The sequence below is a fragment of the Aethalodelphis obliquidens genome, unplaced genomic scaffold (assembly GCF_003676395.1).
Source record: "Aethalodelphis obliquidens isolate GAN/ISIS:26980383/991018 unplaced genomic scaffold, ASM367639v1 scaffold78, whole genome shotgun sequence".
Lineage (NCBI taxonomy): Eukaryota > Metazoa > Chordata > Mammalia > Artiodactyla > Delphinidae > Aethalodelphis > Aethalodelphis obliquidens.
In genome coordinates, this window is record NW_020838022.1 from 3,751,245 (window position 1) to 3,778,152 (window position 26,908).

At 40.9% G+C, this 26,908-nt stretch overlaps 1 protein-coding gene across 1 annotated transcript in view; it reads left to right on the plus strand.

Moving 5' to 3' along the window:
• The window catches only part of FGF13 (fibroblast growth factor 13), a 526,861-nt gene that overhangs the window by 324,980 nt on the left and 174,973 nt on the right, over nt 1-26,908 (plus strand). The window contains exon 3 of the mRNA XM_027092419.1: nt 396-563. Coding sequence (XP_026948220.1) covers nt 396-563 — 168 coding nt within the window. The remainder of the gene's footprint in view (nt 1-395; nt 564-26,908) is intronic.

Here is a 26,908-nt window from a genome sequence, read left to right on the forward strand (position 1 = left end):
CACTGAGAAGTTGGTGGACATTTGCCATTTTCACCTGTAAATATTTATATTAGATTTCAAGCTGAAACATGTGAGCTCTCCATGGTGTTTATTTAGATACAATATGGTTATTGGTATTAATATGTTTTATTGTTCATCCGGGACAGTTTAACACTGTTAAATTTTCATCATACAAGCAATCGAGGTGTGTATAGCTGAGTAAACTATTCCCAGGGCTTTCGTATTATAAAACTAAGCCCTTAAAAAGAAAACCCCCAAGCTATGCAATGCTTTTCTTTGAAACTTTTCTTGGGAATGTTGTTTCTGTAGTCTTCCTGGGAGTAGAGTTGATGTAAGACGTTCGCTGCTTTCCTGAAGCTCTAACTTGAGTTCATTTTGTTATGTGGTGACCACAGTTCTGGATGACGCCCCCCCTGGCACACAGGAATACATTATGTTACGGCAAGATTCCATCCAATCTGCGGAATTAAAGAAAAAAGAGTCCCCCTTTCGTGCTAAGTGTCACGAAATCTTCTGCTGCCCGCTGAAGCAAGTCCATCACAAAGAACACACAGAGCCCGAAGGTTTGTGCACGACGGACGTGTGTCTTGCTTGTTTCCTCTCATTCTTCTTTCTTTCTCTTTCTTTCTGACTGTGCATTGCCCTCTGCTGTGCTGTGTGTTGTTCGGCCCCTGACATCGTTCCGAGGCCCCGTGGCTCGCCAGTGAGTGTGTTATGCAGTCTCAGATGGGACACTGTATAATACAGTCAGATCTGGCCGGGCGCGCAGCATCTTCCTGCTTCTCACAGCTGACACGTGTTCAGCTGGTGTCATGACACTGCCCCGTTTTGGCTGCTAAAGTTGCTTGCTCCCGTAGCCAACATCTGGCCGAGTCTGGTCCCATCACATCGCCTTCCTGAAGCAGCAGTCGGCTGAGGAATGGCCCTTCCAAAATGAAATAATGAGAAGATTGTTCCAAATTTTCTCACTCTTCTCCACTCCATAAAGCCTTCTGCCTTGTGTTCGAAGAATGCTCATGATCTACTCAGTTGGCTGAAGCAGGCCCAGACTTCCCCTGTCATGCACGCCCGGTGCGCTTTGCCATAGTGAAATGCATGCCTCAAGGAAACGATGAGTAGTTTGTTTTTCTTTGCAGCTCAAGTACAGGTTTGGAAAACTCTACTTGCTGTTACTTAAACTGAGGTCAATAAGGTATTCATCGCAATCCGTGCTACAAATCTATCTGTGAAGTGCCTCGTCTCTAGAAAGAGTATTCATTCATTTTTCCACCTGTTTTGCATATATCAAACAGGGACATTTTTCACATTACCAAGTGTGGTCAACTTTTTGCCATCTGTGTACGTTTTGATTTCCAAAATGACATTTGAGAAGTATACTTATGGTAAAACAGCTCATGTTCTCCCACACCCCTCCCCCGCAACCCAAGATCAAATACTATCCATGCAATCTACCAGTGAATGATGTTGGGGGTGACAATATTCACTAGTCCTTTGGCATTCGGTGTACACGTTCGCATAAATGGTTCTGGTACAATTTCTAGAAGTGCCTTTGTTCCGATTTCAAGTTGCCCTTTTTGCAACATTATGAGATCTTCAGTACAGCTGTCTTTCTGCTGTGTGGTTCTGTTCAAAGTTTGGTGTTTGAGGAAATTAATCCAAATTGAGTCTAGTCTATAGTTTTGGAAGCAAATTTTTACATCTCAAAGCCTCCCCTTTTTCCTCCCTTCCAAACAGAGCTTTAAATGTTCTTTGGCAGAAAATGAGAAGTGTACACTTTTCTATGCTTAATTCTATTTCAGCAATAGAATAGAGCATTTGCCTTTACTTTCCACTCATACTCCCGTATGCAAGCTATCCACTTTGCACATGAGTGCTGATGTCATCTGGAGATATAAATGGTGGCCCTTTACAGTGAGTAAGACAAATTTTTGGTGGTTTCATAGAGAAGATACTAACTTGATTTTATGCTTCACTGAAACAAAAAAATTAAGCCAGTGACAATGACTTTATATAATGCATTGCAATATTTTCTTTCTTTTCTATAAAATGATATCTGTATGTGATATATATCTATATCTCTCTCTATATATATATATTTGCAAGCACAAAAACAGTGTCTGTATGAGAGAAATATACTATTTATTATGTAATTATATTCTTATGGATGTGTGTATCTGTATTACAGATACTATACTGTTTTTGTACTTGCACATCGTCCTGAAAAACAAAAGTTGGTTAAATTCAGTCAAGCAATTGGTTAGAAACTTACTTCAAATTGTTTTAACAATTCTCAGATTAAAAAAAAACAACATTTGAATAACTAATTTTAATGGGTGTGTTCTTATTACATATAGTTTTTTTTTTTACATCTTTATTGGAGTATAATTGCTTTACAATGGTGTGTTAGTTTCTGCTTTATAACAAAGTGAATCAGTTATACATATACATATGTTCCCGTATCTCTTCCCTCTTGCGTCTCCCTCCCTCCCACCCTCCCTATCCCACCTATTAGTTTTCAAAATATCTGGAGTGTATCGTGAATAATGTTATGAATGTTTTTAGATATGAAAAATTCTTTAGAGAATGGGTTGCAGTGAAGCTCTCTTGTACAAGGTTTGGATACTTTTTAAGCTGGCTGTCCTTGTGTTAAATGTGGCTTCCAGCCTTTCACTTTTGTATACTTTGATGGTGGTCATTGTCTGCTTTCAGACTGAAGGTTTCCCTTAGTCTTGCTCTCCTGGAATAGTGAAAGCTAATACTTCCCTCTTGATTTGTATGAGTTATTTATAAATAGTATTAGATGCATTAGAGGTTTTCTGGGATGATATTTTGACACTATTTACAATTTTACTGTACCCCCTTTAAACAAGGAGCCAGAAGCTAATGGTGAACCCAGACCTTAAAATGAATACACTTGATCTCTGTACAAATTAACAGGATCCCGAAGACCTTAGATGGGGGCGAAAGGAAGCATGCTGTGGAAGAGACCTCGGATAAATAAGGAAACTATGCTAAGAAATTAACATGCTTACTTCATGTAGGATACAGAAGGCCAGAAACTCATCATTGCCAGGAGGTGAAGTAACTGTGGGTTTAAAAGGGTTCAGTGGCCGTTCTGGCGACCTGGAAGATTTTTGCAAGACTGGTTTTTAAATTCTGTAAGGTACAGTCTTCAGTTCTCTCTTTCAGTTGTTGTAACATTTTATTATGATTAGTAGAAATAAGAGATCGCTTTACTACAAATGGATAGACTCTCAATTCTAAACTGTATCCATACCTTGAAACATTTTATTCTCACGTGAAGCATTTTGAAGAGAGAGTTCCTCTCATGGTCTTTCTGCCAAAGCATGAAATTGACCTTGACTGTGGCTGCCCACCAATTCCACTGCAGGTGAAGGCAATGGACAGGGTGGCTAAGCCATCCATCGTTTGATCTGTGCAATGCCAAGCTGCCAGTGTGACCTCTTCTAATGCGATTGTGTGTGTGCGGCACTCATTTGAAAAATGAAACACTCATTGAAATTTGGGGGTGAAATGTAAGTTAGAGTTGGATAAGTCTTACAAATGATTAAATTAGATCAAAGAGGTTTATGTGTATTATGATACAGCTGGGATTAATTTTCTTCTTCCTTACTGAATTGATAAAATCTACCAACTGTTTTTGCATTATTATAAAGTCTTCGTGTTACTTTTGGTTGGTGATGTTTTTATAAGGGCCAGGTTATTTCTATAATTTATGATGATCTGAGATTTGGTACAGATAACTTATTTACAATTGTTCACAATCATCTATCTTTGAAAAGACATTTTTGTATTGTGTCCAGGGCCCTCAGAATTCATGTAAAATAGTACATGGAAGGCCTGATATACCTCCCTGGCTTTTCAGGATATACTAAGGACAGATTACACTTTGCCAAAAACAGCTCTCTATTTCTGAGCAGCCAATTCCAAAATAAGTTCTTTAGTTTGTTCCAGATACTTGTGATTTTCGGTGATGTGATTATTTCCATAAAAACCACTTATGATGGAATCTTATGTGAGTACTGGAATTTGGGTGAAGAAGCACATACAAATATCCGAGAGTCTAATTTGGCCCAGTACCAGCAACGCTCTTTGTTATAAGAAAGCCACGTGGAGAGTGGAGATTGTTACCAAAATCTTTTTCTTCCTGTTCCAGGAGGCTCTTGGCAAGAGAAAGTATAATCATCAAAGCTTTATTCTTTTGTTCATTTTTTTCCTTTCATTGTCTTGTGTGCCAAAATGAAATCACTGATTTAGAGTAACTTCTGAAAGCCAATCTATTATCAGTATAGTTTGTTGCTTCCGAAATGCCAGTCATTGGGCTTTTACTGATGTTTGAAGGTTGTTCAGAAGAATTACACCAAGATATACATGCTTACAAGTAGATAATGTTGAAAATCTACAGAGAAAAAGAAATCATGGATTCCCAGCATTTGCTTGTAGGATTGAAAATCCTGATCACAACAGTAAATTTGAAGGAGTTCACGCAATATAGGAAAGTATTACAAAGCTCAGGGTTTTGTCACCATCTTTTAATCAAGCATCTGGCCTCCTTCCTACAGTCCTGTTTTCATGTGATTTAAAAAAAAATGTTATATATATATTCTATCTCCCCCCTCAGGACATCCATAACCTTTTTATTCAGAGAGGCATCCAACCACAGTGACTTTGGTTGGAGGAGAAGAGAATCTGTGCTCCAGCCCGGTGATGAAGTATGCCAGCTTTCACCAACCAAAAGAGAGCAAAATTATGTGCCAAATGTTAAGGGCGCATATTTGTAACAAGCACAATGTCTGTTACTCTGATACTGCCTTGGTTTCTTTATCCCAGAAAGAGAATATGTCACCATGAATATCAGTCTTGCCTAAATGGTAGGAGAGAAAGACGGTAGGAGAGCATTTAGGAACATGCCGAGGGAAATGTTTTTATTTTCATCCTCACCTTTTCTTTAACTTTGTTGTCTCCTGTTTTGTGTCTTCCTCATTTTCATACTAATTTGCCTTTTGAGAAAAATGGGTGTAATGCTATTTGAATTAATAGTTCAATAAAACGAAGCCACCTCTGATGCTTGATATCTGAAAATGTCTTGACTTGCAGGAAGGGTATAACTGCTTCCATATCTGTCCCCTTGAAGATGAGAATTGAGGGGATATTCCTATTTGATTAGAAGAACATGGGGCCATATGTTTGGGTGGCTCTGTAGAGATAAAAGACCTTATTCTGAATCTTTTAATTTCAAAATAACTATGACTTAGGGTCACCCTGCCTTTGTTTTATGACATGAAGGATGACAAAACAACAGCAGAGAGGTTTCTTTGCTCATTGAAGCCATTGGCAGCTTAACTGCAGAGTCACAAGAAGGAGTAAAATATTGGTCCATATGGAAATCGAATTAAAAAGCCAGAAATCTGAAGGCCTTGGTGATTAGCAATGAATAAACACTGTCCTCTCCCCATAAAGTGATCAAATGTATTTCTCTTGGTTACTTGTCAGCTACTTCTTAGAAGACAACTTGTTATCTCCTAACAACGTTAGGGAACTAGTAATGGCACTGAAACACAGTCTCTCTTCTCTCCTATTTCCCTACGTTATGGCAGCAAATACAACATTAAGTTGTATTTGGGGGATAGTTTCTACTCTCTGGAAAACTCATAATTCGATCAAGGAAGTATACACATCAGCCACTAATTCAATTTCAGGCCAGGATGCGCATTTATTATTCTCTTATTAGATACACGCATCTCAGCTCAGTCTCCAGGCTGGCTTTTCTGGTAGGAACTAACAACCTTTTATTCTTTGATGATTCACTTTTTAAAGCAACAGGCCTCCCTTCCCCCTTGAGCCTTGGTGTGTTCCCGTCCTGACAGTGGTGATGTTTCCTGAGAAGTAGTCTCTCCTTTACAACTCTCTTGACTGAGGTTTCCCTCGGTTATCTGCCTCCATTTCAAGTATTTATGTTTAAATGAACAGTGCCCTGGGAAAGTTCCCGGAAAGGTCTTACTGGATGAACGATGGTGGTGATTCTGATTTTAAAACAAAGTCAAAATCTAAGTGCTGATCCTTGAAAACAATCTGGAAGTTATCTATCCATATAGCGCTGCCCCCTTCAAAGCTGCTACATCAGGGATCGCATTGCCAACATGCTTCCGGGGCTCTGATGTCTCAGCAACACCTACTGGTTTTTTCCTTTTCACAGCCAGTTAATAAACCACTTAAGAAAATCTGCCTTTCTGACCCAGCACGGTATGACCCAGGTAGACTGTGGTCCACATCCGAAAAGGCATAGCCTGGATGACTTTGAGCTGTTTCCCCAGTCAAGCCCAACCCTAAGGCCTGGAGGTCTGCCTCTGTGAAGGAGATGCACCAGATGTGCTGCTGCTTCAGCTCTAATTTTCACTCCTTTGTTTTAAATGATAACTTGTTTGCCTGGTTGAAGAGAATGCAGAATTAACTCTACTCGCTTGCACGTGTTCTTCAATAATTATTGGATCACTATTTTCCAAATTATGTTTCATGAAACGCTGATCATATGTCTTTGTGAAAAGAGAGATCACATACATGTTTCCTGAATTCCACACCATTCTTAGAGAGTATTAAAGGTTTTAAGGAGTCTTACAGGTTAGGAATTTGTCTCTCTTTGGGCAATTCAGTGGTAAACAACATACTCCAGCTATCAGAACCTTTTTATTTGTAATACGTAGTAACATCCCACAAATACGCTTTGGGAAGTGCCATGCTGCCCCCACTGAGCAGCGTGTTCCCATCAAAGCTGGGCTCTGACAAGTAACACACTTGAAGATGAATGCCGTTCCCTTGTTCTCTGACCCCCGCCTGCTATCTTTAGGGAAGTCCTACTCCAAATGTGGTCTGTGGTTCAGGGCTGGGTCTGAAATTGTTTGTTACCAGTCCGTGATGAGATGAGGAGCTTGTGCCAGAATGCAAATCAGTGCACTGTTTCTTTCCTCAAGAAAGTATTGCTGTCTTTCTGCATGTAAATCAATGAGGTTAGAACACTCCCTCACACCCTAAACAAAAATAAACTCAAAATGGCTTAAAGGCTTAACTATAAGACATGACACCATAAAAAATTCCTAGAAGAGAACATAGGCAAAACATTCTCTGACATAAATCATAGCAATGTTTTCTTAGGTCAGTCTCCCAAGGCAATAGGAATAAAGGCAAAAATAAACAAATGGGACCTAATCAAACTTACAAGCTTTTGCACAGCAAAGGAAACCATAAGAAAAACAAAAAGACAACCTGCAGACTGGGACAAAATATTTACAAATGATGTGGCCTACAAGGGCTTAATTTCCAAAATATACAAACAGCTCATACGACTCAATAACAAAAACAAACCACCCAGTCAAAAAATGGGCAGAAGACCTAAATAGACATTTCTCCAAAGACATACAGATGGCCAGCAGGTACATGAAAAGACACTCAACATTGCTGATTATCTGAGAAATGCAAATCGAAACCACAATGAGGTATCACCTCACACCAGTCAGAATGGCCATCATTAAAAAGTCTACGAATAATAAATGCTGGAGAGGGTGTGGAAAAGGGAACCCTCCTACATTGTTGGCGGGAAAGTAAATTGGTGAAGTCACTATGGACAACAGTACGGAGGTTCCTTAAAAAACTAAAAATAGAGCTACCATATGATTCAGCAATCCCATTCCTGGGATTACATCCAGAAAAGACAAAAACTCTAATTTCAAAAGATACACGCATACCAATGTTCATAGCAGCACCATTTACAATAGGCAAGACATGGAAGCAACTTAAATGTCCATTGACAGATGAATGGATGAAGAAGATGTGGTATATATATATATACAATGAAATACTACTCAGCCATAAAAAGAATGAAATAATGCCATTTGTAGCAGCATGGATGGACCTAGAGATTATCATACTAAGCAAAGTAAGTCAGAACGAGAAAGACAAATAGCATATGATATCACTTATATGTGGAATCTAAAATATGCTACAAATGAACTTATTTACAAAATAGAAACAGACTCACAGACATAGAAAACAAATTTATGGTTACCAAAGGAAAAAAGGGGTGAGTGAGGAATAAGGAGTTTGGAATTAGCAGATATACACCACTATATATAAAATAGGTAAACAACAAGGGCCTACTGCATAGCACAGGGAACTCTATTCAATATCCCATAATAGGGTTTCCCTGATGGCACAGTGGTTAAGAATCCACCTGCCAATGCAGGGGACACAGGTTCGAGCCCTGGTCCGGGAAGATCCCACATGCTGTGGAGCAACTAAGCCCGTGTGCCACAACTACTGAGCCTGTGCTCTAGAGCCCGTGAGCCACAACTACTGAACCTGTGAGCCACAACTACTGAGCCTGCACTCTAGAGCCCATGCTCCACAACAAGAGAAGCCACTGCAATGAGAAGCCCGTGCACTGCAAAGAAGAGTAGCCCCTGCTCTCCGCAACTAGAGAAAGCCCTCACACAGCAACGAAGACCCAATGCAGCCAAAAATAAATAAAATTTTAAAAATATCCTGTAATAAAGCATAACGGAAAAGAATATGAAATGGAATATGTGTATGTGTGTCTGTGTATCTCACTTTCCTGTACACCAGAAACTAACACAACATTGTAAATCAACTATACTTCAACTAAAAAAAAGAAAGTATTGCTGTCTTGCTGTGAAAAATAGTGTCAGCTGAACTAAATAAAAAATGTGCTTAGTTACAAGTTCACGTATCAGCACTAAGTCTTTGGACCCAACATTCAGCAAACTTGCTTAGATTACTTCAATGATTCTCAACCTCGGCTCCACACTTGAATTATCTGAGGACCTTTTAAATAGTAGTGATGTCTGAGCCCAACATCAGACCAAAATCAAGCAATAACCAATAACTTGTCCAAATGAAAACCCTGCAAAATCTCTTGTGGCTGAGTCTTGACATGGGTATTTTTTTTTTAAAAAAAAAAAAAGCTCCCCAGGTGATTCTAATGTACTAACAGGGTTGGAATCGCTGCCTTAGAACAAAATTACCTTGGCATAAGGTTCGTTGTATGATGTCAGCTGTCCATTTACAATTCTTATCATGCTGGTTGCATGAGCCTCTTCAGGAGGTGCCCTGTGATTAGAGGTCACTGCTGGACAGGCAGCACTTATATGACCTTTAGAACTTGTGTCCATGTAAGGTATCCATCCTTCCCAACACACACACACATTCTCTCTCTCTCTCTCTCTCTTACCTTTTTGAAGTTCCCTTGCCTCATTGCCTCTCTGCGCTTTTAGAAATATAATCTGGCTTTTCCATAGGAGCGTGGCAATCTGCCACCTTGTGATCAGCCTTCTTTCTTGCAAGCAGTGGTTGAAACCTTGCTCTGCTCTCTATGATTCTCGGGAGCACCGTGATCATACTTAAAGAAGAAGATGGGGGATGAGGGGAAGGAGGAGAGCGTCTCCACATGCCAGAGGAGGACTTCTACGTGCTTCTTGACTTCATTGCTGCTGCTCTAGGGTGAGATTGCTGAAGTTGCCGCCAGCTGCCCCTGATCTGGGTATCTGTCCCCGAGGCTGTCGTCACTGGGGCATTTGCCCTCTTATCATCCAGACATCACCAGCTCCCACAGTGTAATGCGTGAAAACTGACTTTGCCATGATTGGGAGACTTTCAGTGTTATCTGTGTTTCTAAATCATTCCTAGCATTCTAAATTACATTGATTCAGGTATTTATTTGTTATACGCTACAGCATTTGTCAGCGTGCTTGAGAATATGCCGCTTGAATAATGCCCGTGGGAAAATGTGGAACAAGAGATATTACATCCTGCATTTTATCAAACACTTACCCTTGTCTTGCTTCACAGCCATTATCCACACTCACTCCGACACATCAAAATCACATGTTCACTTCCACCCATGTGCTAGCCTATTTCTACTTAGGAGCCCCAGCTATTTTAAGATATATATTTTCAGAACAGCTCCAGGTCAACCTTCAAGCATGTCCAGCTTTGGAAGCAACCAGTATACATTGTCTGGAATATCGGATCTCCGAGGAGGAAGGAAAAGGGAGCACAGTTCCACTGGGCCACTTCTACATGCAGTGAGAGCGCTGTGCAAAGCCCCTTAGAGGCAAGATCACAAAACCCCCGTAAGGTAGGGGCTGCTACCAACCTTTCACAGATGAGTAAACTAAGATATGGGAAGGTTAAGTCACTTCCCCAGCGAATGACAGGACTTGATTGAAACGTGGTTTTTCTGGCCTCCTTTTCCCCCCATGGCTTCTCCATATGCTCAGTTTTGCCCCTCTTGCCCTGTACGTGCATTTGTTGTCTAAAAGCAATTTTTTTGCTGAAACATCTTAGTTTTAAAGGGAAAAATGCTGTCTGCACGCCATTCTCAGCTTTGCTGTGATAATACGTTGTCACAAGCAGAACGGACTCAGGAAGTACCTGCTAATTCTGCAGGCCTAGAGTTAGGTGGAGTGTAGCACTAACAAGAAGGAAGTGAAATGACCCTCACCCTCAAGGAGGTGATGACCTTGTCAAGGACACACAGAGAAAGCGTAGAATGATTATGAAAAGCTAAATTCCATTTGAGTGCAATAGAACGTTCCCTAGATAAATAACATAACTGGTCACTTGCCTCATCTTTCTTTAAGCCAGAGGATGCTCTTCACCTATAATAGCAGAAATGAGGAAAGATCATTTCTCATTATTAAAAAGCTGATTCTGTTGGTTAAATTTTTTTTCACCACCATGGGGCTTCCCTGATGGTGCAGTGGTTGAGAATCTGCCTGCCAATGCAGGGGACACGGGTTCAAGCCCTGGTCTGGGAAGGTCCCACATGCCGCGGAGCAGCTGGGCCCGTGAGCCACAACTACTGAGCCTGCGCTCCGCAACAAGAGAGGCCGCGACAGTGAGAGGCCCGCGCACTGCAATGAAGAGTAGCCCCTGCTCGCCGCAACTAGAGAAAGCCTGCGTACAGAAACGAAGACCCAACACAGCCAAAAAATAAATAAATAAATAAAATTAAAAGTGTTTCTTATTAAAAAAAAAATTACCACCATGAATAGGAATGTTATTAAGACCTGCTCTCAGCATTTCCCCTTTTCTGTTTGATTAGTTTTTACCTAGAGGTTTAGATATTAGCCATGAGTTCTCATTACTTGTTGGAACCTTACTCTCTAGTCTATGGTAAATAGTAATGAAAACAATAACGGACAATTATCCAGAATTTACTATGTGCCAAGTGCTCTACCTAATATTATCTTAAGTCTTAACAAGAATCCTTAGAAGTAAGTAGGTGACTTTTTTTTCCTCTCCATTTTATGCAAGAGGAAATGGAGACTAAGAGAAGTGAAATAACTTGTCCAAGATCACCTGACTGGGACATGGTAGAGCCAATACTCCAATGCAGCTAAGACATGGAGGGACCACGGGCCTGCTGTCAGAAAAACGATGGATTAAAAAGGTGGCTTGTTCTTCAGGGAAAAGAGAAACGGCGAGGTTGAGCTTCAACATGTGTACAGGGCAAATTCTTATCAAATATGGCTCTGTCGAAATGCTGTACAATCTGCAGTGTCAGAATTGGGATTTACTCACCGTGCTGGTGTGCAGTATTCAGCTGCGGGCCAGTTCTTAATCACCTCAGGCCAGTTGACCTTCTGCCTTAAAACCTTGGCTCACAAAATACCTGCTGACCTAAACCCCTGAATGACAAAACCTTCATTACATAATGAGAACTGACTTAAAGGCACATGAAGAGAAAGTCTTACCCAACTGGGTTGGATCGCTCTCAAGAGATTGTTCTATGTGACTTTCACAAGGAATGAGATTGCAGGAAGTGGTCCACTTCCCTCCAGAAGCATGAAGAAGGAGGTCTCGGGAATTTGTGTGGTCTCTTCTGTGTAGGAAGTTCCATACTGTGCTTTGGTTAGGTGCTTAGCTATCAAATTTTTAAAGCATCTTTTCTGTGCCAGGCACTTCAGATTTATTATTGCTATTCTTCCCAACCCATGAGGTAGGTGTCATCAATCTTGCAGGACATGGTGGGGATACTGGTGTGTAGCGATGGGAAATAACTTCTTCAGAGTCATATAGCTAATACGTGTCTTAATTGGTATCTGTAGCCTAGTCTTTTTATCTCCCAAGCCTGATATCCTCTACTGCACTGTGTTGCCTTAGCTCATCCTATACCCTGACCCCTGACTCCCTCTTTCAGGTGTAAAAGACCTGAGAAAAAGCTCAGCACCATACTTTTCTTGTTTTGCTTTGCTTTTGTTTTTTCTCCAAATTGATGTATAGTTGATTTATAATATTTGTTAGTTTCAGGTGTACAGCAAAATGATTCGGTTATATATTTTTTTAAATTAATTAATTTTTGGCTGCGTTGGGTTTTTGTTGCTGTGCGTGGGCTTTCTCTAGTTGCGGCAAGCGGGGGCTGCTCTTCGTTGCGGTGTGCGGGCTTCTCGTTGCGGTGGCTTCTCTTGTTGTGGAGCACAGCCTCTAGGCGCTCGGGCTTCAGTAGTTGTGACACACAGGCTCAGTAGTTGTGGCGCATGGGCTTAGTGGCTCTATGGCATGTGGGATCTTCCCAGACCAGGGCTCAAACCCATGTCCCCTGCATTGGCAGGCGGATTCCAAACCACTGTGCCACCAGTGGTTTGGAACTGGGAAGTCCCAGTTATATACTTTTTTCAGATTGTTTTTCATTATGGTTTATGTCAGGACATTGAATACAGTTCCCTGTGCTATACAGTAGGTCCATGTTGTTTATGTGTTTTATATATAGTTATGTGTATCTGTTAATCCCAGACTCCTAATTTATCCCTCCCTCCCTTCCCCTTTGGTAGCCATAAGTGTGTTTTCTATGTCTGTGAGTCTGTTTCTGTTTCGTAGATAAGTTCATTTGTGTCATACTTTAGGTTCCACATATAAGTAATATCATATGGTATTTGTCTTTCTCTGTCTGGCTTACTTCACTTAGTATGATTTTCTCCAGGTCCATCCATGTTGAAGAGCTCAGCAGTATCTTGTCCACTGCTGGTAAGAGTTGCTGTTAGAGAAGGACTACAGAAATCTCTCTCACCTCTCAGCAGAGTGCACGTACCCAGTGCATCCATTGGGAGACTTCCCTTGTGGGTTTCCCCACATCCTGGTTGAAACGTTGGTATCAGCAGTAGGCAAGGGGTTGAACAAACGGTCATCCCTGAGATTTGTCACATGCTCTTCTCCTTTGTTCCCTATATGAACATCTACTAAGTGCAGGTCATGTTTCCTGCAGTGTTTCCTTAAGTGGAAGAATGCTTCTAACCCATACTCTTCCTCATGGAACCACTAGACCTTGAAGCAGCCTTAACTGGTTGTGCCATGTGCTGCCCGCTAAGAAAAGGAAAGCAGTGATGCAGAGTTCTGGAACTTCTGTGATTCTGAGGTGGGGTCTGTACAGATAGAAAACGCCCATTTTAGGTTATCCAGCTTTGGGCACTCCCAGTGAGAGCTCAGGGGTTCCACCCATGCACTGAATTTTTGTGCCCACTTTGGAATGCAGTGATCTTGTGCACTAAAGGTGGACCCCTTTTTAGGTAGTCTGTCTGAAATGCAAGGAGGTTATAGGGACACACATGTTCATATTGGGGTTATTTGCTCCTTCTTTTCTTCTCTCTTGGTGTGAGCACATTCCCCCAGGTTATGTGCAGGTCCTCTACTTGGAAGCTCAATGGAGCAGGAACTGTCTCAGTTTAATTCTCCCAGAGACCTGCCATTGCCCGCACAGCACTGTGGACACAGCCTCTCCCCAAAACACAAAGCCCCAAGACAAGTGAAACATGCCCCTTGTGGTCACTAGTTGGCATTCAAAGAAGGTGTGAACACACGCACGTACGCATGCACGCACACCACTAGTTAAAATACTTTATTGCGGAAAAATACAAGCAAAGAAGTAGTAGAGCTCCCACGGCCCGTCTACTGGAGCCCTTTCTAGAATACATCCAGCCCACAAAGCCCAGCCTAATCACAGCCTTCTATGGGATAATGTGGGCTCAACGAGGTCATTCATACAGGGAGCACCTTTGTCTAGCAGGCTGCCTCAGGCTGTGAACAAAATCTACTTCTTTTCATGCAATAAGGAACAAAGGGCATTTCAAAAAGTAGGAGTTCTAGGCGCTGCCAGCCAGTAACTTTTCTGTTTTGTTCCCTCCTCAGCCATTTTCCTTCTGTAATCTCTTGATCTTTCTCTGAGAAGGTAGCAATTTTGGATTCGTGTTAGATTTGTGAACTGGGTCAGTAAATTTCTGATTGGCATGCATGGTTAGCTGTTCACTTAGTGGATAATTGGTTAACTATACCCAGAATATTTACTGAAGGAGGAAAAAATCCCCAAAGCACATCAGAATAGTTTGGGAGCCTTTTATTCTAGTGCAGCATTTTCTTTGGGAGCAGTTACTGGTGTCTTAAAAGAGATCTGCCTCCCTTCCCAATTAGGACTCCATTTAAACATACACCCTTTATTTCATCCCTACTAAATAGAGCTTTATTATATAGAGACCGCAGGCCTAGCACTGTGTCCGTCAAGAAATACTCAGTAAATATTTATCATTACAACTAACCTATTCCAATAACAAATTTGATACTCTGGTTTAAACCTGCCATTTGCCGTAATTCTAGGCAGCAAATGACTGATGACGCTTGCAGTCACCATTAACAGAATTGATGTATTTGTCAATAGGTATTTATTGTCTTGTACAGACCAGGGACGGTGCTGGTTATTAGGCACACCACGGACAAGAGGTACTATCTCTGCCCTTGAGGAACAAAGACTAGCATGAACGGCCGACTTTGAACTATCAGTTAGCTCTTGTATTTTAAGTCACCCTAAAACATGGTGGTTTGAAAGAGGAAAAAATTTATTCTTTCTCGTAGTCAATAGGGTGGCTAGGTCTGTTATAGATAGCCTATAGGTTCTGTTTATCTTTCCTGAGCTCACTCATACATTTGTGGTCAGCTTGTGAGCCGGGTTCTAGGACGGGCTTGTCAAGGACAGCTCAATCGCTCTAGAACGGGCTCGTCTAGGACAACTTCACTTTCCTCCATGTGTCTTTCACTGAAATCCCGTGAATCCGGTTTTATATTTCATTCATTTATTCATTTAACCCTTATTGAGCAATGTTTCTGTGTCTCAGACACTCTGTGGACCTGCCTTTAAATTGCTCAGGAACGAGTTCTAGGCTGGTGGCAGACATTTAGGACTTAGCAGCCTGTGGGTGGTGGTAAAAGCATCAGAGCAGAGGCGATCGTCTAGGGAGGAAGGGGATCTGGAAGCAAAGGGGCTCCTCAGGGGTGAGAGAAGGAAAAGCAGGAGAAGAAGCTACTAAGGAAGCCAAGGGGGTCGGAGCTTCAGGAAATAATCAGTAGAGCAGAATGCAGGAAGGAGGTAATTGAATGCAAGCTTCTCATATGTCCCTCTTAACATCTGGACTTCGTAGCCCAGTTCATTTCAATACAGAACAAATGTCTCCCCACTTCTCACACCTTATTAGACTTCTTGTAAATAACTAGCATAAATCATCGACATGAGTTTGGTTAGAATGACCCTTGATAGAGGGAGTGATGACTAATCACACACTGCCAAACTGCTAAAGAAAGAGTAGGTCTTTGTAAAGATGTCATCGATTTTTCTTCTCCACAGTGCATGTAAAGTTTAAGCCTTTGCCAGGACTGATTTATTCTTTTGTTGTTTGTCCTTTTTCATATAGTTAAGCTTGCTCGATATTTTTTAATAGCCTAAAAATATTGGACCACTGGGCATTCAAATTAAAAGTAAATTGCCTCTTGAGTTCAGTATTTTCAAGCTGACATTCTTTGAAGTTGTATTAATATGCTGCAGTCAAGGATGACATTACGTGAGTTTCCAATAACGCAAGTTTTCTGCCAACTTTACAAACGTGCATTCTTGCTAGACGATGGAAATTGATTCCTTGTCTAACAGAGAGGGTCTCTTGCAGAATCAAAGAGCTAGTATATAAAAAGCACAGACACACAGTTTTGTGGTGAAGAACTGTTGAGATGACAATATGATATAGAGTCCATGTAATTGAGCTGAGTTTTCATCTAGGATTTATGAATTTACATCTCAAGGATATGTGAACTTAACCGTGCAAAACTGGATGAAAGTTTTCTGTACAGGGTGTCCCCTCGTCCAAGGTCAAGTGACTCTTCTTAGTAGCCTCAAAAAATGAAAGAAGGTTTGTTTTTTCAGGATGAGAAAATCAAAAATTAGTTAACTTCTCATAGTGTAAGGTGGTCCGGAGGATTGGGGCGAAAATTCTTTTTAAAGGAAGTCTTGTAGTTGGATTACCCCTTAATTAAAACTACATTAGGCTACTACCCATTTCTAAACTAAGACCAGAGGCTACAGCTGCTAGACCCTTGGCCCAGGACCCTTTTTACCAAGACAGCAAAATGTCATGGTAGAAAAGGATGCATTCATGCGCCAACCTCTAACAACATATTTTCCCCCTATGCCTATCCAGTACTACTCTCCTGTGTCTCAGTTAAATCTGTGCTGAGACAGTATCCTGTACCTTAAAATGTAGGTTGGGGTCTCCATGGTGGAACCTGAAAGCTAACCAAGGAGTCTGTATATTCCTTTGACTTGTGAAACTTTTTGACGTCCTGTCATCCTTTTTTCACCTGTCTCCTGGCCTCAAGAAAGGGCTTTGCAAAGAAAGGAATAATACCTCTGCAAGTAGGGGGAAGAGGTTAGACTTAACACACAACCTGAACTTTGTCTTCTCTCCTGCTTAGTTCTATTCCTGTGTGGGGTAGAGGAGTGGGGACGGAAAATCGGAAATCGACCTGTTTCCCTAGAATGCTCCAAGGGGTAGTGTGTATCATCTTTATGCAATGGTGCCTAATTCGTTTGTACATAGAGGAGTTCATCAAATCAACCAACACATTCATATTCTTGTTAATGAATAACATTGGGTTATAAATGACACCAAATTAACATGGGAAACACAAGTGAGAACTAAAACCCAGGGAGCGTAATTGTTCATGCTTCTTTCCTGCTGTAAACGTCAGTTGACATACCTTTTTTTCCTTCAGTCAGTCAGTTCCAGGCCCCATGTTGGGCTAGAATAAGGTTTCTCAACCTCAGCACTATTGACTTTTGGGGCCAGATCATTCTTTTTTTTTTTTAACATCTTTATTGTAGTATAATTGCTTTACAATGGTGTGTTAGTTTCTGCTGTATAACAAAGTGAATCATAAATACATATACATATATCCCCATATATCCTCCCTTTTGTGTCTCCCTCCCACCCCTCTAGGTGGTCACAAAGCACCGAGCTGATCTCCCTGTGCTATGCGGCTGCTTCCCACTAGCTGTCTGTTTTACATTTGGTAGTGTATATATGTCCATGCCACTCTCTCACTTCATCCCAGCTTACCCTTCCCCCTCCCCGTGCCCTCAAGCCAGATCATTCTTTGTTGTCAGGGGCTATCCTGAAAGTGGTGGGGTGTTGAGCAGATACCTGGACTCTATGCAGTAGATAGTAGTAGCAGCGTCTCAGCTGGCCCCCCGTCCCCCTGAGTTGTGCCAACGAAAAGTATCTCCAGACATTGCCACATGTCTCGTGAGAAGACACATCACCTTGTTAAGCACCCCTTGGCTGTATACTAACTATGCCAATCAGAAAGCTATGGTCTGAGAATTACTCTTTAGGAGACATTCATAATGCTTCTGTTTAATCACCACCAATGCCCTGCTTCCTTGGATTACTAAGGTCATAATTTCAATTTAATCCAAATTCCGCCTCCCAATCCTTCCCTCCTCCCTCCAAAAGCTTTTCTTTTTCCATTGATTTTATATTTGGGTTTTTCCCATGGTTGGCTTACCAGCTTATAAGTGCAAGTTCTTTTTCCTTTATTTTTTAACAGAAGTATAATTGATTTAAAATGTTGTGTTAGTTTTAGGTGTACAGCAAAGTGATTCAGTTATACATATGTATATATATGTATATACATATATATGTAAATCTATCTTTTTTTATAAATCTATTTTTTAGATTCTTTTCCATTATAGAAGATATTGAATGTAGTTCCCTGTTCTATATATTAGGCCCTTGTTGGTTGTCTATTTCATATATAGTAATGTGTATATGTTAATTCCAAACTCCTAATTTATCCCTCCCTACCAAAAGCTTCTTAAGTTATCTAAACTATTTATAAGACTTTCCAGTAGAGCTCAATGCAGCGATTTCGCAGAAGAGAGCTAAGAGCTCTGGTTCAGTGAGTCCTTCCCCAGTCATTGTTTCCCCCTTGTGTCTATTATAGGAGATCTGTAGAAGTATGACAGAGTTCCTTCCTTCCAGGAGCTTAGTGTCAAAACTCCCACATGGGAAAAGTAATGTCAGTCAGTTTGTGTCCAGGGCCCAGGCTCAAGCATAATCTCGTTCACTCTTTTCATTGAAATCCTTTGAGAAAGCTTCCCTCTGTTCACTCTCTTTCTTCAGCAGAGCTGATGATGAGCAGAGATGAAAGTATTCTTCAGTGTTTTCTTTTGCCTGTTTTCATATCTAGTTCAAAATTCAAAAGCTTAGAATATTAAACCTAACCATTGAGAGTGAACTCACACAGGCTAGGTACCTATCACTATGCCAGGCACTGGGCTAGCTGCTTCCTTCAGAGTATTTAGTTCTTAAAACATCCCTAAAAATTATCTATCACTTTTCCCTACGTCCTCTTGGTTCCATGAGATCAGGAAAAAGGAATTTTGTGAAGCCTTGCATAATATTTTAAAGGACAAACAGGAATTCAACTCATCCAAGTTCAGAGAAATCAGTCCTCTGAAGGATAATCAAAGAACAGAATTAAATTTACCTCTCAGCTAATGTAATAGATTTTGATTTATTCTTTTCAAAAGCAGCTTCAATTTATCTGGTTCCTGTTTTTAGCTTTGCTTTTATTCCCTTATCATAGTAAAACGCTCTCAGTGAGTTATGTAACTTGAACAAGGTCCATTCCTTCGTTGGGTCTCCATATCCTTATGTGTTTAAATGGGGGGAAAAATGGGTTGAATGGGGGCTGAGTTGACTTCTTGTTGTATGTATCTCAGTGGTTCAAAATAAGACTCAGTTTGTTGCTAGGTTCCTAACAACTTTATGCACAGTCAGAATGGATGGAAATTGGACTAATGGATATGGTTGAAGTCTGATTTCATAAAAGTTCCAAATGTTTGCTGCCTTCAGCTGGGTGGTTCAATGTTCAAAAAGTTCGAGGACTTCGTGGCCAAATGGAGATGGCCATGGGCTTCTCCTTTTCCAGATTCTTGCTGAAACTGGTAATCTTGATTCTGGGCAGCTTTAAGAAGAGGAATGGCCCGGGCTGTCTTTATTTCAAACATTTGTTAGAATGATCAAATTATCTAAGTAACTTGCCCAATATCACACCATTAGAAAATGGAGGAATTGAGGTTCAAACCCAAATTGTCTTGCCTGAGCTGTACTCTACTTTCTCTGCAAGGGAGGCTCTCAGGACTGCCTCAAGGAGGATGAGGACTTAACCATGCTTTTCCTGGGTGACCTTAGCTCTTCCTTTTAGTGCCTCTAAACTTGACTTCAGAGACCTGATGCTGTCACGACCCTGATGTGTAGAACCGCCCATTTGGTACCCTTTGGTGGAGAAGTGCTTTGGAGCAAGGCGGGATCCCCTCAGCACAGGAAGTCAGAGCTGGGGGTGAGAGGGATCAGCTGTGGTAGACGAGCCCCCAAGCCACTGCACTTCACACCTCTATTTCCTGACGCAGGATCCTGGGTATCAAGCTTCACGTCCCTCCTCAGCCTACTGTCCCTCATCTTGGGGCTTTCCCATCTACTCCCATGTTTACCTACTTCTGTGGGAAGTTGAATTAACAACCCACATTCTCTTGGAATAGAAACTGTTGCTGGGTGAGTGTTAGGTACAAGGGTGGGATATTTGTTCATCTAACTAAAAGGGTAGAGTTTTCCAAATTGCCCAGTTGTCTTTTAGGTGATAGCCTATTGTTCATAGAATCAGCTCCCCTCTCCTGTGAGCACTACAGCTGCTCTAATACTCCTCCACCTAGTTTGGAAGCTGATGTTCTGGATGATAGAGGAGTTTAATGAATGGTTAGAAAAGCGGAGTGATACGCCTGTGTGAAAAGAAGTGGGGGAACCTTGTGGAATATTGCCTCAAGTGGGGCCTCCAGCGCATCTCTCCTCACTCCTGTGCACCGCACCTGGCTTTGGACGACGAGCAGCAATTACCACGGCCGCCATTTCTTTGAAGGCCCAGTCTAAGCCAAGTACACGTCAAGTTTCTCTAATCTCTGTTTAAATCCTGTATTGTAGCTATTTTATCCCAATTTCATACATGAGGTAACTGAGGCTCACAGAGTTTAGTTGAGCCAGGACTAGGAATCTAGGAGGTGTTCAAAACACAGTTTGATTTGAAGTTTGAACTCTTTAAGTGATCTAAACCAGCCTTTGGATAGATTCGCTCCTCCATCTGGGGTATCACCTAGGTTGGTGACTTAAACTGTTGCTCAAGATGTGACTAAGTTTCAATTTATCTTCTCTATTTACAAAATAATTTATTCTAGAGTAATAGCTATACCAGTCACATAAAACACTGCTTCAGTAAATCTCTTGTTAGCTATAAAATGGGAGCCGCATAAATGTGCATTCGAATGTGTTTGTCCATAAATAGAAAACCTGGTTTATTGAGTATCTTCATTTCTGAACTTCTTATGTATTTATTTTTTTTTACGGTACGCGGGCCTCTCACTGTTGTGGCCTCTCCCGTTGCGGAGCACAGGCTCCGGACGCGCGGGCCCAGCGGCCATGACTCACGGGCCCAGCCGCTCCGCGGCATGTGGGATCCTCCCGGACCGGGGCACGAGCCTGTGTCCCCTGCATCGGCAGGCGGACTCTTAACCACTGCGCCACCAGGGAAGCCGTGAACTTTCTTCTTTAACTTGGGGTCTTTCACTTTTCTTTTAATGTGGGCAACACTGCCCATCCCTGTGAATTTGAAACTGGTCAGGTTCAAAAGCCTTCAAATCCTTCCTCAACTCCAACCTCGGCCTTTGCCTTCCTGGATCTATTGCCAGTGCTCCCCCTGCTCCAGGCACTTTTGCTGTCAATCCCTCCCCATTGGTTTCAAAGCACTTTGTTGAGGCCTTCCATTATAGATCTTATCACTGCCTGCCTAAGATTAAAGGGTTTCACCTTTCCGTAGAGGGCAGGACCCACATCTTCCTTGAACACCATACGTACCCAGTACAGGTGTCTCAATTGAAGATGCAACGCTGATGTTTTAGAAACGAGGCCGGGTGTCATATCAAGGAAATAGGAACCTCTGTTACCTCTTAATGCACAAAAGTATACTTCTCAGAATTGGAAAATACTGGGTGTTACACATCACTGTTAAGGGCATGTTTGTCTTACTAGTAAGAGGCTTTCACAGATCATGTTGCACAATTAGGTCCCTCTCTCGAGTGTTGTTTTACCTTAATGGAAATTTTCAAATGCGGAGTGAACAATAGATTCATTACTTCATCAAGGCAATTAGCGTCCACATAGAGTTTGCTTGCAGGTTATTTCAGGTTAAAAAGGTTTGGTTTGCTGATTGTATTTTTCAGTATTTTTAATCCTGAGCTGTGAGAATCCATTCATACATATCACTTTCTCCTAGTGCCTTCTGCTGGGTGCAGTTATCTGCAGCACATACTGCTCTACGTGGTATCCTGCAGGTCCTTCCGAATCTGTCTTCGCCAGTGCGTCAATGAGAGACAGCTAGTGGAATGGAAAGAACACCGAACTCATGTTCAACAAACCTGGGTTTCAGTCCTACCTCTGACACTCACTGGATGATTGGGGCGAGTGAGGGTAAAATAGAGACAATAGTAGGATCGAAATTTACAGGATTCGCTTGAGGACTGATTCACCACAGTGCCTGAAACATAGCAAGTGATTTATAATGGTGAAGTATTTCTTTTTATAATTAGGTCCCATTTGTTTATTTTTGTTTTTATTTCCATTTCTCTAGGAGGTGGATCAAAAAAGATCTTGCTGTGATTTATGTCAAAGAGTGTTCTTCCTATGTTTTCCTCTAAGAGTTTTATAGTGTCCAGGCTTACAGTTAGGTCTCTAATCCATTTTGAGTTTATTTTTGTGTATGGTGTTAGGGAGTGTTCTAATTTCATTCTTTTACATGTAGCTGTCCAGTTTCCCCCGCACTCTTATATTATAAGAGACTGTCTTTTCTCCACTGTATATCCTTACCTCCTTTGTCATGGATTAGTTGACCATAGGTGCGTGGGTTTATCTCTGAGCTTTCTATTCTGTTCCATTGATCTATATTTCTGTTTTTGTGCCAGTACCATTGTCTTGATGACTGTAGCTTTGTAGTATAGTCTGAAGTCAGGGAGTCTGATTCCTCCAGCTCCGTTTTTTAACTTCAAGACTACTTTGACTATTCGGGGTCTTTTGTGTCTGCATACAAATTTTAAGATTTTTTGTTCTAGTTCTGTAAAGAATGCCATTGGTAATCTGATAGGGATTGCATTGAACCTGTAGATTGCTTTGGATAGTATAGTCATTTTCACGATATTGATTCTTCCAATCCAAGAACATGGTATATCTCTCCATCTGTTTGTATCATCTTTAATTTCTTTCATCAGTGTCTTATAGTTTTCTGCATACAGATCTTTTGTCTCCTTAGGTAGGTTTATTCCTAGGTATTTTATTCTTTCTGTTGCAGTGGTAAATGGGAGTGTTTCCTTAATTTCTCTTTCAGATTTTTCATCATTAGTGATAGGAATGCAAGAGATTTCTGTGCATTAGTTTTGTATCCTGCTACTTTACCAAATTCATTGATTAGTTCTAGTAGTTTTCTGGTGTCATCTTTAGGATTCTCTATGTATAGTATGTCATCTGCACACAGTGACAATTTTACTTCTTCTTTTCCAATTTGGATTCCTTTTATTTCTTTTTCTTCTTTGATTGCCGTGGCTAGGACTTCCGAAACTATGTTGAATAAGAGTGACGAGAGTGGACATCCTTGTCTTGTTCCTGATCTTAGAGGAAATGGTTTCAGTTTTTCACCACTGAGAATGATGTTTGCTGTGGGTTTGTCATATATGGCTTTTATTATGTTGAGGTAGGTTCCCTCTATGCCCACTTTCTGGAGAGTTTTTATCATAAAGGGGTGTGGAATTTTGTCAAAAGCTTTTTCTGCATCTATTTAGATGATCATATGGTTTTTATTCTTCAATTTGTTAATATGGTGTATCACATTGATTGACTTGCGTATATTGAAGAATCCTTGCATCCCTGGGATAAATCCCACTTGATCATGGTGTATGATCCTTTTAATGTGTTGTTGGATTCTGTTAGTATTTTGTTGAGGATTTTTGCATCTATATTCATCAGTTATATTGGTCTGTAATTTTCTTTTTTTGTAGTATCTCTGTCTGGTTTTGGTATCAGGGTGATGGTGCCCTCATAGAATGAGTTTGGGAGTGTTCCCTCCTCTGCAATTTTTTGGAAGAGTTTGAGAAGGATGGGTGTTAGCTCTTCTCTAAATGTTTGATAGAATTCACCTGTGAAGCCATCTGGTCCTGCACTTTTGTTTGTTGGAAGATGGTTTTTTTTGTGTGTTGTTTTTTTTTTGCAGTATGCGGGCCTCTCACTGTTGTGGCCTCTCCTGTTGCGGAGCACAGGCTCCGGACGCCCAGGCTCAGCGGCCATGGCCCATGGGCCCAGCCGCTCCGCGGCATGTGGGATCTTCCCGGACCGGGGCACAAACCCGTGTCCCCTGCATCGGCAGGCGGACTCTCAACCACTGCGCCACCAGGGAAGCCCCAGCTTTCAGTATTATGGATCTTTGCTATTGTTTTCTTTGTTTCTATTTCATTTATTTCTGCTCTGATCTGTATGATTTCTTTCCTTCTACTAACTTTGGGTTTTGTTTGTTCTTCTTTCTCTAGTTCCTTTAGGTGTAAAGTTACATTGTTTATTTGAGATTTTTCTTCTCTCTGGAGGTAGGCTTGTATTCCTATAAACTTCCCTCTTAGAACTGCTTTTGCTGCATCCCATAGATTTTGGGCCGTCGTGTTTTCATTATCATATGTTTCTAAGTATTTTTTGATTTCCTCTTTGACTTCTTCAGTGATCTCTTGGTTATTAAGTAGTGTATTGTTTAGCCTCCATATGTTTGTAGGTTTTTACAGATTTTTTCCTGTAATTGATATTTAGTCTCATAGCGTTGTGGTTGGAAAAGATACTTGATACAATTTCAATTTTCTTAAATTTACCAACGCTTGATCTGTGACCCAAGATATGATCCATCCTGGAGAATGTTCCATGAGCACTTGAGAAGAAAGTGTATTCTGTTGTTTTTGGATGGAATGTCCTATAAATATCAATTAAGTCCATCTTGTTTAATGTATCATTTAAAGCTTCTGTTTCCTTATTTATTTTCATTTTGGATGATCTGTCTGTTGGTGAAAGTGCAGTGTTAAATTCCCCTTCTATGATCGTGTTACTGTTGATTTCCCCTTTTATGGCTTTTAGCATTGCCTTATGTATTGAGGTGCTCCTATGTTGGGTGCATAAATATTTACAATTGTTATATCTTCTTCTTGGATTGATCCCTTGATCATTATGTAGTGTCCTTCTGTGTCTCTTGTAATAGGCTTTATTTTAAAGTCTAGTCTGATATGAGAATTGCTACTCCAGCTTTCTTTTGATTTCCATTTGCATGGAATATCTTTTTCCATCCCCTCACTTTCATTCTGTATGTGTCCCTAGGTCTGAAGTGGGTCTCTTATAGACAGCATATATACAGGTCTTGTTTTTGTATCCATTCAGCCAGTCTGTGTCTTTTGATTGGAGCATTTAATCCATTCACATTTAAGGTAATTATCGATATGTATGTTCCTATGTTCTTAATTGTTTTGTGTTTGTTATTGTACGTCTTTTCCTTCTCTTGTGTTTCCTGCCTAGAGAAGTTCCTTTAGCATTTGTTGTAGAGCCGGTTTGGTGGTGCTGAATTCTGTTAGCTTTTGCTTGTCTTTGTAAAGCTTTTGGTTTCTCCCTTGAATCTCAATGAGATCCTGCCAGGTAGAGTAATTTTGTCTGTAGGTTCTTCCCTTTCATCACTTTAAATGTATCGTGCCACTCCCTTCTGGCTTCTAGAGTTGCTGAGAAATCAGCTGTTTACCTTATGGGAGTTCCCTTGTATGTTATTTGTCTTTTTCCCTTGTTGCTTTCAGTAGTTTTTCTTTGTCTTTAATTTTTGTCAATTTCATTACTATGTGTCTCGGCCTGTTTCTCCTTGGGTTTATCCTGCCTGGGACTCTCTGCGCTTCCTGGACTTGGATGGCTATTTCCTTTCCCATGTTAGGGAATTTTTCCACTCTAATCTCTTCAAATATTTTCTCGGGTCCTTTCTCTGTCTCTTCTCCTTCTGGGACCCCTATAATGTGAATGTTGTTGTGTTTAATGTTTTTCCAGAGGTCTCTTAGGCTGTCTTCATTTCTTTTCATTCTTTTTTCTTTATTCTGTTCCACAGCAGTGAATTCTACCATTCTGTCTTCCAGGTCACTTATCCGTTCTTCTGCCTCAGTTATTCTGCTATTGATTCCTTCTAGTGTATTTTTCATTTCAGTTATTGTATTGTTCATCACTGTTTGTTTGTTCTTTAATTCTTCTACGTGTTTGTTCTTTAATTCTTCTGGGTCTTTGTTAAACATTTCTTGCATCTTCTCCATCTTTGCCTCCATTCTTTTTCCGAGGTCCTGGATCATCTTCACTGTCATTATTCTGAATTCTTTTTCCGGTAAGGTTGCCTATCTCCACTTCATTTAGTTGTTTTTCTGTGGTTTTATCTTGTTCATTCATCTGGTACATTGCCCTCTGCCTTTTCATCTTTTCTGTCTTTCTGTGAATGTGGTTTTTGTTTCACAGTCTACAGGATTGTAGTTCTTCTTGCTTCTGCTGTCTGCCCTTTAGAATAATGAAGTTTTTTTTATCACTGTTAACGATGATGAAGATGCAGCTCTGGGTGAGTCTTTTAACTCATCAGGCCACCCTTAAGCCAATCCAGCCATTGCCATATATAAATGGGCCTTCAGAGTCCTCATCAGGTTTTAGCTGCTGTCCCAAGCTACATATTGGGACCCATTTTACATCATCCTTCCAGACTGGTACCTGAGTATCACATATTCTGTGCCTGGCACTTAATAAATGTTAGTTGTTCTTATTGTTGTTAAAATTGACTTTAAGGCAGCATTTCCAAATATGTTACCCGAATGAAATGCTCCCCTAGGAAAGGTCGCAAGAGTAAAACTGTTTGAGAAACAGCTGTTTGCCATCTTCCTGCCCTGGAGGTTTGCACTGCACATTATAATATTAAAGACTCTGGAGAGTCCTATATCACTCTTCTTTTATGCCTATGAAATTGTTCTTGCACTTACAAAGAACCTCCCCATAGTACAAGCTCTTTTATTCTTGCTGTCTTCATGTTTATATCAGTGACTTGTTTCACTCTCCTACTCTCTTTCCACTTCAGGAAAGATCTTCAGTAGACAGGGGCTATGAAGTTGCAGTCACTGCGATCAGGCCACCAGGACCATACGACATGCCGATCTGTTCCTTAGAAGTTTCCAGGTGGTTGGTATTCAATGCCATTTTCTAGTTCGTATACAAGTTCTTACAGAATCATGACATGCTCTGGGAGTTAGGGTTAGACTTTTCCTTTGATACCAGCTGAATATTAAAATGGAGCCAACGATCAGGAGTGTAATCTTGTATAGAGTAGGCTGTGGTGCCATGTATACACCACCCATGCTACAGTTCCGTGTGTCACG